Here is an 18,076-nt window from a genome sequence, read left to right on the forward strand (position 1 = left end):
TTATTTTCTATTTATGACAAGCGCTAACAAATGTATTTATGCATTTAGATGAGTAATCCCACTGTGGATCAAGTGGATACCCTTCTAACATTTCTAGCAGAGCACCAGGAGTTAGCGCGTGGTCACTGTTGAAGGGCGAAGAAGATCCAACCAATTACGGGTTTGTCTCACAGACGAACTAAATGCATTGCGTGGATGCACTAAAACTGTAAAGCAAGGGCAGAAGGTAAGCACTTTTCTGATATTTTTTCAATTATATACATATATTCTTTATTATACTCGTAAGTCTATAATAAAATTTTCCAATACTCATACTATATAAATTTTAGGTATGGGCTGACAAATTACTTAAACTTTTGATTAAATAAGCTGAGCCTTTAAACCCAATACAGAGCAGAATATTGGGTATCACGAGAGAGGGATTTGGTGAACCTCAGTCGGATGCATGTGTACCTACATTTCCAGAGGTATGTTGTAAAACCATATACTAAAATAGTGCTAACTGTTATCTGTAGACATATAGACCATCATGGATATCATCAAAATACATGGTGATTTCCATGGTATTCCTTATGTATATGTTATGTGTACCATTCCTGTTATTTCTGTATATAAGATTACAGCCTTTTCCCACCTTTCAAACTAAAATACAGCTATGAAAGAACAGCAGCTTCATAGAAATATGACTAGGACAGAGTGGGTACCTCTTGCTCTACCTCAGAGCAGATGACTGTATTAAGACTGTCTGTTGGAATATCCTGCTAATATTTTATGTGTCAAAGTAAACACATTACTTAATATATTAATGAGTGAAGGCATAGTTGCGGGAAACAGCTAATGTATATAAATGTTTTTAGGTGCCCTGCTCAGCAGATGAAACTCCATTACAAGAGATACAAAATATAGAGCAGCAAAATCCCCAGCAATACTGATGCGACATCACGGGTTCATATTTTCTGATGCATAAATATAACTAAGACAAGTTAGTTAGTTATATTTGTATTTTTATATGGATGTCTGTCCTACAGGTCCCAGGCCAAGAACAAGCGGTACATTGTTGCAAATGTGACAGAATAGAGGGAATCACATTTTTACAGGATACAAGTAATGAAGAACTGCTGTAAAAATGGTCAGTTAGTCACTATACACTAAATAAAATTTATTCAATAAATAAAAAACTTTCATTTTGGTATTCTTCTCAACTTACAAATATAATAAGATTTTTTAAAATTATATTTTTGGTACATTGTCGATGCTTTTCATTTTCATGTATAAATGTAAGCAATAATTACGAATTAACTGTACATCTGTAATACAAAAAAATACTTGTTTAATTTCTGACAATATTTTCACAGTAGATACATAATTCAATAAAATAAAAATCAATTGCATTTTTGTTCGCGTCTGTACGAATGTGCATACACATTCCGCAGCTAACTTCACAAACATAAAAATCCGGGGCGAGCACTGTACGGCAGGTGGATAGGGCGCGAGGCAGCGGTGAACGGGGCGAGTGGCGATCAAGCGGTGCGCCAGAGACCATTAGCACGGCCGCTCGAAATAACGTACCATAACTTTTCTACGATGTATATGAAAGGCAAATAAAATTAGTAAAACATTCAACAAATACCGAATACTTAAGTATTACAATATATTTCATATAGGCATGAGGTCACTATCTAAGAATGACCGAAAACGAGATTTCAGGATTCATGTAATTTTCTACGATAGGGTATCGATTAAAATTAAAACATTTATTTTCAGATTACAAGGGAGATTATATATATATATATAATGCAAAACTTAACAATCCACCATGATAGATCGAACACTAATCGAGAGTGCGTGACGTCATTCTTTCATAAATAAATATCAGTTATCCATTCATACTGACGTACAATCGGTGTAATCAGACCAGGGAACAGCACCAATACAACCTTTGGCGTTGTTTTTAGCAGAATCACAACTTTTCGAGCTTTTGAATTCAGCCGTTGTACAACTATTGATGGGACTCTAATAGGCCATATGATGGGAGATAGAAACCCAGATACACTGGCCCAGGTAGATTATTAGAAGATGAAGTAAGAAAAAGTGTCAGTACTAAGTTTCAAAATGTGGGCTCACGCTGTCCAAAGAGTATCCAATGATAGGCAATGATAGGCAAAGAGTATCCATCATACGGCAGCTATGGACGATATTAATTATACTTTAACGCCCGAAATTAATATTCAATCCTAATCCATTTTTAGCAATCTAAGATTGAAATTTCAATCTATTTTTGTAAAACGCGTGCCAATAATCTATCTATGGATTGACATTGCAATCTTTTAATGCAGGCTCTTTTCTCTTATTCCTCGAATAATCTGGTCCCTAATATCTATCTTTAGGAGGACGGATCGCAATCCTTGGATTGACATTTGTATGAAAGTGACGTTTGTGGCGTATTAATAACCAATCTGTACGTTTTGACGTTTCTATCGATCGAAATAAACAATCTAAATTTGCTATCCTAGAAATTCTTGGGATTGCGACTTGAATTCATAGATTTTTATCAAAATGTCGTCTAGTGATAGTGACAGTGATTTGGAACATTTAATTCAGTTATCCGACTGGGATACTAATTCTAGTGACGATGATAGTGACAGACAACGCGTTAGTTCACGGATAATAAGAAGGGTTAATTACATGCAGACGCTAGATGATGCAGAGTTCACTTTCAGGTTTCGACTTACAAAACCTGCCTTCCAATTATTATTGACTGAATTAATTCCCTTTGTTCGGGTAACCTCAAAAAAGTAAGTAAAATATATCAATACTACTGCCTCGTGCCGCTATTAAAATAACATTAGTAAGATGTAACATATCCACAATCATATTTTTTTTGCAGGAATTATGGCGTGTCTCCTCTTCATCAACTTCTCTTGACACTCCGGTTTTATGCTCTCGGCACTATGCTAATTTCTGTGGCAGACTTTGTTGGAGTCTCAAAATCAACTGCTGGTAGAATCATGAGAGACATGTCAAGAGCCATAGCCCGATTGTATGACAAGTATATTTTTGTACATCAGGAAGGTGCAGAAAATTTTTATAGGATTGCTGGCTTTCCTCGTGTCCTGGGTGCAATTGACTGCACACACATTCGCATACAATCTTCATGTTTGTATTAAAAGATGTTTAATATGTTATTAATTACTCCTTTGAGATACATGCTATTTCTTTTCTTTACATACATTCACATACAATCTCCATCTTTGTATTAAAACATGTTTAATATATTATTAATTTATTCCTTTGAGATAAATACTATTTATTTTCTTTTAAGGTCAAACAATAGGTGAAGAGTTCAGGAATCGTAAAGGTTACTTTTCTTTAAATGTTCAAGCTGTTTGTGATGCTGAACTGATGTTGATGAATGTTGTAGCTCGTTGGCCAGGTTCCACTCATGATGCAACAATATTCAATAATTCTATACTGAGAGGTAACAGGTTTTTCTAAATTATACTATTTTTATAAAATTGATTTTGTTTTTGAGATCCTTATAATAATTATTATCAATCTTTATAGCTCAATGTGATGCCGGTGATTTTGGAAACAGATGGTTGCTTGGTGACAGTGCTTATCCAAACAGATCATATTTGTTGACTCCACTATTAAACCCAGTTACAGAAGCAGAGATTCGTTACAATGAATCACATATTAAAACTAGGAATACTATTGAACGGTAATGAACTAACCAGTAACATATTATACATTGGTAGAAATATGACTTTTAATTAAAATATTTTATTATAGCACATTTGGAGTTTGGAAACGCCGCTTCCCAGTGGTAGCACTGACATTAAGAGTGTCAATATCAAATGTGCATGCTATAATAATAGCTACAGCAGTTTTGCACAACATGTGTAGAAACCTGAATCTACAAGAAATCCCACCAGAAGTTGAGCTGCCACCTGCTGACAATATAGAAAACAGTGGTGCACAAAACATGGTTGTGCTAGATATGCAACATCGATCAGATCTTATAAATAATTACTTTACTGGAGATAGGGATCAATCTAAGATTGGTAGCGATCTTGGATTGTGGATACGTTATTAATTTCGGGCGTAAGTGTGTTACAAAATAAAAGTGAAAATGTGGACGCAATCTACCGACAGATTTTTGAAGAGGCTAAATAAGTAGCTAAACAGCTAGATGTGGAAATTAAATGCCCCAGAATAGTCTCAATTCCTATGTATTTGTTATACATAGGGTCAATAACCAACCTGCTCAATCTACTGAAAATTATATATACTGAATATACTGAAAAGTATTTCCGCAGAGCTATATACAGGGTGTCCGGTGGCAGAATTAGGATTTGAATTTCGAATATCTCCGTAACCGTTGAGCGGAGGAGCGGGGAGGGGGCCGCGTTGGCTTCGTCATCCGTGCGGGTTATTTAGTCGCGATGTCGCAGTGGACAGGTGAACAACGTGCTTTCGCAATCGAAGCGTATTTCAAAGCCAATGATTCATGTGCAATTGCTCGTCGAAGATTTTGTTCACGGTACAATATTCGACGGTTACTAGACGCCCCAAGTGAAGATTTGATTCGATTATGGGTGCGAAGGTTCCGGGCAACAAGTTCAGCAGAAAACAACTCACGACCGGGGCCCAGCCGGACGTCGAGAACAAATGAAAACATTGAACTCGTCGCGTCCAGTTTGCGGGATAATCCGCGTCAGTCAGTTCGCAAGAGAGCGGCTGCCTTGGGGCTTCCATAAACTATAGTGCACGAGATATTGAAGAAGGATCTTAAATTTCACCCATTTAAAATTCAAATTGTGCAAGCGCTTAAGCCTAATGATTACAATATGCGTAAAAACTTCTGTGAGACAATGTTGGAGCAATTTCGCACGATTAACACTATTGTTTTGAGAGATGAAGTCCATTTTCATTCAAATGTAAGTGTAAACAAGCAGAATTGTCGTTATTGGTCCCCTAAACGACAAAATCCCCGCTTAAAACATCAACAGCCACTTCACAGTCCCAAAGTGACGGTTTGGTGTGCATTATCAAGCAGGGGGATAATTGAGCCGTATTTTTTTGAAAATCATCAAGAGCAAGCAATATCTGTAGACGGTGTTGCTTATAGGCGAATGCTTAATGATTATTTTGTTCCAAAATTGAGAGAACATCCTTTCTTCACTTCGCAGACATGGTTTCAGCAAGATGGCGCCACGCCTCACACTGCTAGGGATACCATAGCGCTACTTCGTGATTTCTTCCCTAACAAACTGATAAGCCGTTTCGGTGATATCCTCTGGCCACCCAGATCCCCGGATCTTACACCAATGGATTTTTTTCTGTGGGGGTATCTCAAAAGTAAAGTCTATGAAACAAGCCCGGCGACTATCTCAGCATTAAAAGAAAATATCGTTCGCGAAGTTCATGGCATCTCGGCGGCACTTCTCCAGCGAGTGGCAAGAAATACTGAAGCCAGATTCCAAGAATGTGTCCGACGTCACGGTCAACATTTAGACGACATAATCTTTAAGATATAAAACCCGCATTTGTCTTCTTTATAATGATTAAAAATATAAATGTATATCTTTCGTAGTTTTTTTGTTATATACATTTTAAATCCTAATTCTGCCACCGGACACCCTGTACATATAGTACGTTAGGGTGGAGCTAATTTTTTTCTTTATTATTTCTTCGGCATATCTGTGGAATACAGAGCCACTTAATTGTCTATAAACCTATTTTATATGCTTTATATTTCGAATACCAAAATTCTATTCTAAATTGTCACTGCTATCTGTTGTTGGCCCTAGACCAGGAAGGAAACCGAAAGGAAGTTTGGTAGTAAAGGGAGTTTAGTAGTGTTTCTTCATAATTCGATACTCTTATAATAATATATACAATATATATATATATATATCTACAATTCCCTGGACTCCTTTATTGCCCACAATATCTCTTAAAAGTTGCTCTTTTAGATCATCATTAAACACAAGAAAAATCAGTTAGATCATGCTATGTTTAGAGACACCCCAAAATTTTTCAAAACATTATGATGATCATAATGTTTTGAAAAATTTATCCAAATACTCATGAAATCACAAACATTTTATAATCGTTGAATAAGGTCCTGATCGATGCCATGTTAGTGTAAGATAAAGGAATGACCTTGAAATATGCCCAAGGTGTGCGGGGTTGAGGGGTATTTTATATTTTACACCGCTAAAATAACATTTAGTCAACTCTCGAGCGTACAGCAGTACAATTGTTTATCGTTCACTTTTTTGACGCATCGAATTTTACGGCTGGGATCAAGATATTTAATTTAAGTAGTATTTTTCATCTATTATACTCGCAGTTTAGTTCATAATTGTAATACCTAGGCTGCCTTTTAAGTCTTGTCGTTTGCCAACCTCCCGCGATTATTAAAATAGAATAGAATAGAATAGAAAATCATTTATTCAAATAAACTTAATTTAAGCACTTTTGAATAGTCAACATTTTTTTAAATCTACCGCTTATTCGGAAAGCTGAAAAGAAAAAACATATGACATTTACATCTTTTTGAATTTAAAATTCGAAAACAAAAGAATGTTTTCAGATTGGTCGAATAGTTTTATTGTATCGTCTATTCAAAGGTGACAAGTCAGTTGTAAAAATGGAAATCTCTAAGGAAAATTTGCGTGCGATAATTTTCTACAATTATCAAAGGGGATTATCGCGACTTCAGTACTTTCAGGAAATCACTTCTATGTTTACTGACGGCGCAAACGTCTTAGGGCTATAGAACGATGTATTTAGAATTTCAACGTGGGCACTCTAGCCTCAGTGACAAGCCACGTGAAGGTCGTCCAAAAACCGCCATGACGCAAGAGAATATTGCAGCCGTGCGGCAACTAATCTTCGAAGATCGTCATGTGACATACCGTGAGATAGATGCATCCGTGGACATTTCAGGGACCACTGTCCAAAAAATCATGCATGGAGAACTTGGCGTAAGAAAGTTGATCTCTCGTTGGATTTTTTAGCGCCACATTTGCTTAGCGACGACCAAAAAATAGCCCGTGTTAGTTGGTGTCGCAAAACTCGTCGAAATTTTGGATCATCCGCCTTACAGCCCTGATTAAGAAAAGTCTTCGTGGTCAACGTTTCATCACCCGAAGAAGCTGTTGACTGGTACAAATCGGCCATTTTGACTACTACTATTAGAGTGGAATAAATGTTGTAAAAACTGGTTTGAACGTATGCAAAAGTATATTAAATGTCGCGGAAAAATCTTTGAAAAACAATAAATGATAATAATCTATTAGATTATCTATACTTATTTCAAACAGCACAACTTAAAAAGCAGCCCACGTACTATAGTACATATTATTCGTCATGATCACAGAAATATGTCTTAAGTTAAAACACGACGAACGACGAGCTGTCCTGTGTTTGGTTTGCCGGAGAAGTTACCTGTATCTCAGTTACCAACATATAAATGAAATGAAAAATTATCTATTCAACAAACATGAATTAAAGCCTGATAGAACAAGAAAAGAGCCGACATTTCACGAAATATCAGAAAAATTGGCTCAACAAATTATAGAAATATAGCAAAAATCGTCGATGCCAACTGTGAGTGTAAAAAGAATTCTACAATGCTTAATGAAAGCATATCAAGACCGTCAAACTAACATTGGATTGTATTTCAGTTTATGATTGTTTATTTGTTACTAATAAACCACTCTTTGATATAGACTGGCTTTTTATGAAATTTATTATACCTTTACGTATAAGCAACATTTTGAAAAACTATGCCATCTCAGACCATTTCCCCTAAATGACGTACTAACGCGTTTCGGGAGAAGACGTAAAAAATTGATTTTGTTATTTAAATACATACATATATTTTGTCTGTTGGAAACTCTTGTTGTACCACCTCTTCACTTTTGCGGAGTTTTGCGTCATAAGTAAATGAATGTGAAGAGAAGTCATATCAATCCAATGCCATGATTGTGTTGCTGCCCAGGGTGGATGTAAGAATGCCATAGCACTGCTTATGTGGGTTCATAGACGAAGCGAACAACCTTCATGCACAGAAGTTCAGTGTTACTAGCAAAAATCAAAGCTATGGCACTACTTTGAAATGTATATCTTCAAAAGATTTATCTAAAGCCCTTTATTGTCTTCTAATTCCACAGTACTTGAAAAAATTTTAGAAGAAGGAAGAAAGAGAAAACTTAATAACAGCGAGCTTCTAACATATCAACAGGATTATATATGTGATGAATTACTTAGTGTCTCAATGCAAATTTTGCTTACGTATAAAGAAGAGCACTGTGATTTATTTTTAAAAAGTTAATTTGACAGTTGAACTTATTAACAAGATTGAAAATATAAGATTCCAGACACACCAGCAATGAAACGGGGTAGATATCTAGAAAATGAAGTACGAGAAATAGTAAGAAACTAGGGAAGAAAATCAACAATAGTGGGCTGTTCATATCGCAAAAATATCCAATGATAGCAGGTTCCCCTGATGGAATATGTCAAGATAGCATTGTGGAGATCAAATGGCCTGAAGCAACAAAACCTGTCTCAATTATATATTCGAAACAAAAGAAAATGGAAGTCAGCCATTCTAACAGATACACTAGAGAAAACCTTTTTAGAAAATGAAAAAACAGAACAAGAAGCAAAGAAGATGATATTAGCGAAAAGCGTATTAACTGCAACTGAAAAAAGAAACTAAACAATTAAAATTAATAATAAGAATGATAACCAAGAACAAACGTAACCTCAATGTAAGTTATTACATAGCCTCAATATTTCAACTGTTTCACATTCCCCAAAAACTCATAATAATATACTCACATCAAAGTGGTCTTCACAGAAATAAAGCGGTGAATTAGGAACTACGTTGTTCAGGTTTTGCTTTTAGCTTCAACTATTTATCTTTTATTATTTTCTTATTTGGGACATGTACAAACACCTTGTCGGGTGTTTTTATTGATGTGTTTTTACTGCACACCACTTACACACTTTTGAATTCATTTTTATTACAAGAAATACATTCACTTTTTCTCTAGCTGCGTCTATAACGTTTGATGCACAGAGACATTGTTTGATGTTTACCTAGGCGTGATGTCACAGTCGACGCTATGAGAGAGATGTTTTCGAGTGCTATTTAAGAAATATTAGTAAAATGGCTTTAATCTTCGTTGAACTTGACTTGCAAGGGTTACGTCATATAATGTGTAATGTATAATGTGTCCCACATTTTTGGGATTTATCGGCGAACTTCTTATAGTATCAATAGAGTCGCCTAGATGATGATTTGGATTTGGAACGCGAGCGTGAAGCAGAGTGACAACTCCGAGATGAATGCCCGGCAACCAGAGCGTTGACTGCTTTGGTAAGCTCTGCTGCTGCTTAATTTCGCTTAACGGTGTCGAGTTCATTTGAGATGGTTGTTGTGGTATGTACCGACACTGCTGAAGTGGATAGTCCGGAATCTCCACAATGGCATCAACTATTTCTAGTGGCAGGTCGAGTTGTGCAATGCGGTGTACCTCGTGTGGTAGCCGGCGCATCTGCAGTTCACGGGATATGCCTTCGTTCAAAAATTTCCAGCCAATGAGCGAAGGTGACGAAGAAAAGCAGAGCGCTTTCTATCTCCAAGTTGTTCTTCACTTAATAATTTTCGAACTCGCTGCTCTTTGGAAGACGACAAACGGCGGATAAGCTTTTTTTAGGTGCTTATATTTGTCGGTTTTCGGTGGGTTTGCTACGACGTCCTCCACTTTATCAGCTAATCGGTATCAAGAATGGCCATATTTGGTAGTATCCTGAGTAATACCTACAATGTCCAATTGTGCCCCTGCCTGAGCAAACCATAAAGTGGGTTAGTCTTCCCAAAAACTTTAATTTGACAGATACCCTACTAACATTTGAAGGTACAGAAGGTGCAGATGTTAAGAGTGCTAGTCACCTCTATAACTCCTTCACCTGTAGTTGTAATTCTTTTTCTATAGTAATTATGAATAACAAAATATACCAATAATAAAAAAAAAACAATTGCGTGCAGGTACTTATAGTAAGAAAATTGACTGATAGCTGTGAGTTATTGAACTATCAACCCAAGTGTTTTTACAGCGAGATTCAAAGACTGTCTTTGCATCAGCTTCTGATGAAATACAAAGAGAAATCTGAGACATTCTTGGACATGCTAGTTGTGTCTAATGAATATAATGCAGAATAAACGCAGCTATAATAGCTGCAATAGAGAAACAGACCAGGGAACAGTACAAAACAGCCTTTGGCGTTATGTTAGAATCACAACTTTCACTTGCTTTTGAATTCAGCCGATGTAAAACTATTGATGGGACTCTAATAGGCCACATCATGGGAGGCAGCATCCCAGATACACTGGCCCAAGATACATAGTAGATTATTGAAGATGAAGTGAGGAAAAATGTCAGTACTAAGTAACAAAACTTCAAAGTTTGGACTCATGCTGTCCAAAGAGTATCTAATGATAGCAGGTTCACCGGATGGGATTTGTGAGGATCACATTATTGAGATGAAGTGTTCCCTCAAGTTCAAAAAGTTATCAAAATTACATATATTATATAATTATATACAGCTGGGAGAAAAAAAATGCCTTCATTCACTATTCGTTCTATTTCGAAAGTCTAATTAAGAAAAATTTAATTATTATCACCTATTTATTACTCAAATGTCGAAATCAGATGCAAGGAAGGAAAAAGTAGAAGAATAAATCTCTTTAAATATAACTTTGAAATTAATTAAGCCATTTAATGGTGATAGAGACAAACTAACACCTTTCATTAGAAATTGCGAGAGCGCAATACAATTAGAATCTATTCTAGTCAACTTGAGGGTAAAGCCGAAACGGCTTGTGTACCAGGACTGTTTTGCTGAAATGCATATTGCAGATAATGAAAACGTTTAATTTTATTAAAAAGATAGTTTTTATTTTTTTTGTGTAAGCTAAGGCAAAGACTCTGTTTGCCCCAGGCTGGCATATTTCCTTTTTATATATATGAATATTTCCACAAAATTTACATTTCCCTTTTTTAATCTTTTTTTCTTCTACTTTTTTAATTTCTGAAGTGGTTGACACAGACAGATCTTTCACTTGTCTATCACTGCACGACATAAGTTTATAGTTTCTTTTAATGTTAAGTTATCCCTCTTTAACAATTCTTTTTTTAATGATGTCTCTTAAACAATTTTATCTCTTAACATTTCCTCTTTAAATAATCTTATAGTCACAATCCTCAATTAATTTTAATAAATCTGCATGGTATACTCCAAAATTTTCATACTGCATTTGTTCTCTGCTTAAAAATATATATCTATTGTATATGATATTATTTTTAGGTACCATTTTTGAGCTTATGCTATGTAGTATTTCTTCAGCCGTTTTTGTTTGCTTGTCATGTCTGTAAATCCGAAATTACCATATTTTTTTAAAACTTCCTCACCTATGGTACTAAATAATATACTAACTTTTCTTGGTTCTTGATCTTCCGACCATTCCTCCATTTGAGTAGCGCGACAATAGTTTTTCCATGGCGAATAAAAAGTTTTGGATGAATCTTCAGGACCTATATTTGTTTTAATTGGTGATGGCCATGGTACATTTATATTTTGCGTTGGTCCCGGTTACGGATTTTGTAAGAGTTTTGTAAGAGTATTTGTTCCTGCATAGACCACAAGAGCACAGTTTGTTGTTCAACTATATTTGCTAGAGATGTGTCTATTGTGCTGAAATTTCCGCTGCCACCATGTTTTAAATCAAAGCCTTTTGTATTATTTGAATGTTTATTTGTTGAACATTAACCAACTAACAGATTAATTATAGAGATATAGATCTTTTGTGCACGTGTGAATTACTTTCTGAATGACTTAACTTCGCTCGCTCTTTTGACAGGTCACCTGACACCACACTTGTGGCGGCGTGGTGGGCCGGGTCATTGGGCTCCCTAAAATATGGTCGAGCGCAGTGATGGCTGGCTCATCCATCATACTCGTGAACGGGTGCTGCTTGTAGGGACTGGTCTGCTCTAATCACTATGACTGATTTCCTCTTATTAATTGTTTAACCAGTTGGTTATATATTCAATATTTTTTCTATTTGAGTATTTAATTGAATTAGTGCTAATTGGTGGTTTGTATTCACACACTTAAACTTAAAAATGTAAAGCAATAATAAAATTATTTGAAAGAGCAACACGCAAGTTTCTTGCTCCTTCTTCTTGTGATGTGACAGCTTTCCGAATGAGCGGTAGATTAAAAAAAATGTAAGTTACTTTGAATAAATGATTTTCTATTCTATTCTATTCTTCCTGTCTTCGCCTTACTTTTCTTTATTTATGGAATGGCCATAAATATATTCAACAGTGAGGACATCTATAAATGTTAACACATTTTTTATAGTAGGTAATTTAAATTATGCAGATATCAATATTATACCTGAAGATCAACAAGAAGATATAGATGAAAATAAAATTCAGTATTTTTTTGCGTTTAATTTGTCACCATTAAATAGTAAATTTATAATCAATTAGCGACTTCGTCCGCATGGAATAATGACTTTGGGTAGCATTTTAATGAATCCCAATTAGTAACTGTACATTCATACAACATTTCAACCACATACAACCCTTGTTTGCATTAAAAAATAGCCTATGTCCTTCCTCAGGTTCTAGGGTATCTGTGTACTAATTTAATATAAATCGGTTCAGTACTTTTAGCATAGTGAATTCGTTAATTTGACTATAATTTAACAACTGTCAGACTGGTAGCCGAAGGGTGCGGGCCCCAAAGAAAAACAGCACGATGATGGGTATGTGCTCTACTTGGTTGAACCGTATTGCACCACAACATATCACGTCCGTAGTACTGATATTTCCCATCCCAGGGCATTCTTTCCTTCCTCCTGACCGCGTCTTCGGTTTAATAGAGAAAGAAATTAAGAAGATGGAGGTAATTTTGTCTCCGAATGACGTATTTGATGTATTTGAAAAGTATGGAACAGTTAAACGTTTCGACGATGTATTTGATTGGAAATCGGAATTAGAAAAAGTTCTTCGTCCTACAGGAAATTGGCACTTTCCATTCTAACAATCAAAACCATTATATTTAATGAGGAATGAAAATAATTTAAAAGTAAGGGGGGATATGTAATTGCATTGCTGATTTAGGAGTCTACAGATCGGTCATGAAAACTCAAAAATTTATACGTAATATTAACCCTATACGTATTTACAAAAAAAGTGTTGTGGTAAAGAAAGTCAAATTAGAAGACGTGAAAAATCTACTGAAAAAGCACTTCGGTGAAGGCTGGGCGGCACGGCAAGAGTTGAATTATTATAGCCAAGTTCTAAGTAGATCAATGAACGTCGATAACGCGCAAGAGTACGAAGAAGAAATTTATTCACAAGCGGAACCAGATTCAGATTTATAGAGTATAGGTGTCAATTTAGTTAGTTTAAAGTTTCAGTAAATAATAATGACCCATTCTTTTTCATTCCATTTCGCAGTATTACCATAACATATTTTTTTTTAATTTGCCATGGTTTTGGTGGTGACACGACTCGCTGGTTAGACTTAATTTCACCAGACTATGGAGGTAGAATCACTGATACATATTTAGTGGAAATATGTGATTTTATAAAGTGTTTAGTGTCTGGTATATGTGTGATAGCAATTCGCGGTTTCAAATATGTCGAAAATTACTTTCGTATGGAAAATGTTTCCACTTGTGCGACCTGCCAGTAGTGTCACATAGTAACTGCTACTATGTGACACTACTGGGAGGCAGTCAGATCTATCTCCATAAAAACCATCAACTTCCAGACAAACATTCACTAATAAAGAACCCCCACAAAACTTCTTGAAGAGTCTAATCCGATTCCAATACTACCTAGTTCAATTGTAAAACTAAAACAAGTTGCTGTGTTTTGACTTCCCCTGAGAACGTTTGTAAGAAAACATCTGATGTCAATTTTAAGTGGCAGCTAAAAATCGCCAGTTAGTTTGTACAGAATCTTCTCTCTCAGCATCTACCCCAATCGAAGGTGATACAAATTTGTGCAGAGAATACTGGGAAAATTACTGGATTTACGGGATTACGTGGACTTAATTACAATTTTAACTTTTGTTATGAGGTATATAACTTTCCATTGACATAGATAATGTAATAAACACTATAAATTTAGTAATGACATATTGTAATTTAATAATGTAAATTAAATATTGTAATGGGTGAAAACTGTGATTGGTACAGTTTATGCTGTAAATAATATATAAGTCAATTATCTATTGTATATTAGTTCTCTCGACAAATTAAACCATGCGTTGCTCTGTAGAACAAAGAAACGACATTTAATGTTTATTTGTCGATCCTTTTCACCAAAACACTGTTATTTTCAATTACTGTCACTCACAATCCCTGTTTTACAATCCACCATACTTCTACTCCTCTTTAACAATTAGCGCCATCTATCGGAAGTCGATGAGAGCAATTGACGCTCAATAACTCGCCTAAAAGCAAACCTTAAAGGGATGCTAAGTAAGTATTCCTTTATATCTCCCCCCCTAGAATAGATAATATTTTTAAGGTATGGAAACCGGAATAAGTTTTGTAATATGGTATAGGTTTGACTCCATCTTTCTATGACCCGTATTAATTTTGTATATTGATTGCGATAGTTTTTCTTCTATTTTAAATGGGCCAATCCTTATCTCATCCAATTTTCTTCTATTCAATTTGTGACCATTTTCAACATATACCATATCCCCAGTTTTAAAATTATGATTTGTTCTATTTTTATCTATTATTCTTTTATTATATTCATGTGACTTGATAGTTCTTTCTAATGCAATTTTTCTATGTTTAATCCAGTCATCTGGTTTTATATCTAGTTTAAGTTCTTTTGGTAAGAATGAAATATCAGTGCCATCTAATAAGTACCTTGGTGTAAATCCAGTTATTGAGTGTTCCGTGTTATTATATTGATCCACACAATTATGAGCAATAGTCGTCCATGCTTTAGTATTTGGTTTTTCATTTATTTTGCACCTTATCTTGTTTACAAGTGTTTGGTTTAGTCTTTCGTTAAGTCCATTAGAAAAAGGCGAATTTACTGCAGTGAAAATTAATGTGATCGATTTTTCATTCAAAAATGTTTTAAATTCTTTTGAGTTAAGTCCAGGATACTGATCGGTGAGCACTATGCCAATGTCATTACAATTCGGTACATTATTTATAATTTTTATAAAATCCTTTGCATTCTGTGTCTTAGAGGTTACTATATAGGCATATCGTGTGAAATGATCGACTAAAAGGTGTAGATACCTCTTTGTTGATCGTGAGCCACCAAATCCTCCAATTGTGTCTATTGAGACAATTTCCAATGGTTTTGTGGCAGGTCCTAAATACGACATTAAACCATATATAGCTTGTCTTCTAGTCTTATTCTTTATACATATTTCATAAATCAGTAATATTTCTAGTTAAATTCTTTGCTGTGTACAGTTTTCCAATTGTTTTTTGCATTTGTTTTATACCTATATGACACATCTTTTCATGTATCAATTTTATTATTTTTATACTGAACTCTTCTGATAACAGAATTTTCTCTTGTTTTTTTATTCTCTTATAATATATATTGTTTTTATATATAAAAGTGTTCTTATAGTTTTGAACAATCTCATTTTTCTGTTGATCTGTTTCTATATCACTTAATGTTATAAAGTTTATAAGTTAAAAGTTTATAAAGTTAAAAGTAATTAACTGTTCATGTGTATCTTTATTCGCTTCTATTACTGGGTTTCTACTCAAACAGTCTGCTTCTAAATTATACTTTCCAGGTGTATATTTTATTTCAAAATCATATTGTGATAGATAATAGGATAATTCTCCTAATTCTTCATCCGTCCTAGACTTCATATTTAAATTTTCCAATGGTTTGTGGTCAGAGTGTACTGTGAAATGCTTGCCTATTAACCAGTATTGCCAGTATTTTATAGCTTCTTTAATGGCTAAACATTCCAAGTAAATAGCCTTTTTTTTTTTCTTTTGGTATTCATTTAATTTTTTTGAAAAATATGCTACTGGTTTTTCTTTTCCATTTGGTTGAGTTTGCTTTAACACTGCACCAATGCCTTCTAATGAAGCATCTGTGTATATGTGCAGGTCTTGATCAAATATTTCTAAAATTGGTTGTGAGCATAGTAATTGTTTTATTTTTTCAAAAGCTTCTTGGCAGCTCTCTGACCATATGAATTTTTGATTTTTCCTTAGTAGATTATGTAGTGGCTCTAAAATTATTGAACTGTTAGGTATATACTCATGGTAGAAATTTATTTTTCCTAAAAGTTGTCTAATATTTTTTTGATTCTTTGGTGTTGGAAATTTCCTTATTGAAGTCAAGTTGTCTCTGACAGGTCTTACTGTGTTATCCTTTATTATATGTCCAAGATATTTTACTGAATTTCTTGCAAATCGACACTTTGTGAATTTTAGTCGGAAGCCTTCTCTTTGTATTGCTTTTAAAAGCTGTGATAAATGGTCTATATGGTCCTCATATGATTTTAAAAATATTAAAATGTCATCAATGAAATTTACCGCAAAATCTGTTAATTTGTACCGTCTCAATATGTTACTCAGTATTCTTTGAAATATGGCTGGGGAAGTTTTTAAACCGAAGGGTAAACATGTCCATTGATAGTGTCCTTCTTGTGTAACAAAAGCAGTTTTCTTTCTGTCTTCAATTCGCAGGGGAATTGACCAGAATGCGGAGTTAATATCTAATGATGAAAAATACTTACAGTTTCTAGTTTTCATTACTAAGTCATCAATCAAAGGGAACGGTTGGGCCTGAGGTACCACCACTTTATTTAAATCTCTGAAATCAATACACAGTCTAGATTTTTTATTATCTTCTTTTTTGAAAGCTAAGGTTACTGGTGCTGCAAATGGGCTGTATGATTCCTCTATGAGATTTTTCTCGAGCAATTTTCTTACCTGTCCTTCTATTTCTAGCTTATCTTCGATAGAGCATCTGTAAGGTCTTTTACTACAATATTTGTCCACAAGTAGATCAATGCGTGCTTCATAATCTTTTACTGTTCCAAAGTCATATTTATCTTTAGCAAAGCTTGATGTATATTTATCTATCAGTTTATTTATTTCAGATTTTTGTTGACTATTTAAATGACTCAAATCCATAATAAATTCATTTTCTTTGACATGTTCATTAAAATTTACAAAGATATTTTTTTCTTCATTTTCATTAGGATTGTCCTTAAAATATTTTTTTTCATTTGTAATTTTTACTTCTGGTTTCTGTTTGATTTCCAGATATTCGTTTTGAGTTAAATTAAATTCTTTTATAATATCAAGTCCAATTAGAAAATCATATTTGAAGCTTTTTCCATCTACAATGTAAACATCAATTTTCTTCTCCATGTTAAAAATTTTAATTTTTATTGTTGTCCAACCTTTTGTCTTTTTTACACCATTCATTGTTATTAAGTTTGTGTTGTACTCATTTTTTCCTTCTTTCTTTAATCGCAATAATTTAGAATTAATTAAAGAAATATTAGAGCCGGAATCATATATACAAAAAAATGTCTAATTTTCCTTCCAATGTTAGTTTTACTTCAATTAATGGTGTAATTCTACGTTTTTTGGCTCTTTATCTTTTAATTCAACTTCCAATACAGTGTTGTTTACATTCCTATTATAACTTCTCTTGTTCTCATAATCATCAGTTTGTTTAAACCAACATTTTTCTTCAGAGTGAAAACGTCTACCTTTATTTAATTTTTCACATATTTTACAGGGTTTAACTACACTATCTACTCTTAATTTATTATCAAATGAGTTTCTTTTGAATCTATTATAATTATTTTTATTGACTGTCTGTTCATGTTTGCCTATTTCTTTAAAAAGACTCGCTGTTGTTGTTATCAATTCTTTATCCATTTTATACATTATGTAATCTGGTAAACCCATAGCAATAATATTTATCAATGTTTGCATATCAATATTTTT

At 34.2% G+C, this 18,076-nt stretch overlaps 1 protein-coding gene across 1 annotated transcript; it reads left to right on the forward strand.

The window, feature by feature from the left end:
• The first annotated feature begins 2,556 nt into the window (after nt 1-2,556).
• Nucleotides 2,557-4,096, forward strand: LOC131855168 (putative nuclease HARBI1). Its single transcript, XM_059206413.1, has 5 exons — nt 2,557-2,795; nt 2,888-3,156; nt 3,323-3,478; nt 3,565-3,721; nt 3,793-4,096. Exons 1-5 carry the CDS (start codon nt 2,557-2,559, stop codon nt 4,094-4,096), a joined length of 1,125 nt encoding a protein of 374 aa, XP_059062396.1.
• The last annotated feature ends 13,980 nt before the right edge of the window (nt 4,097-18,076 follow it).

The sequence above is a fragment of the Achroia grisella genome, unplaced genomic scaffold (genome assembly GCF_030625045.1).
Source record: "Achroia grisella isolate CSIRO2021 unplaced genomic scaffold, CSIRO_AGI_Agris_v1 utg1314, whole genome shotgun sequence".
NCBI lineage: Eukaryota > Metazoa > Arthropoda > Insecta > Lepidoptera > Pyralidae > Achroia > Achroia grisella.

Coding starts and splice junctions, on each gene's coding strand:
- LOC131855168 (XM_059206413.1), top strand. CDS start 2,557: ATGTCGTCTAGTGATAGTGACAGTGATTTGGAACATTTAATTCAGTTA. Junction 3,157..3,322: donor CATTCGCATACAATCTTCAT/GTTTGTATTAAA, acceptor TTTTCTTTTAAG/GTCAAACAATAGGTGAAGAG. Junction 3,722..3,792: donor ACTAGGAATACTATTGAACG/GTAATGAACTAA, acceptor ATTTTATTATAG/CACATTTGGAGTTTGGAAAC.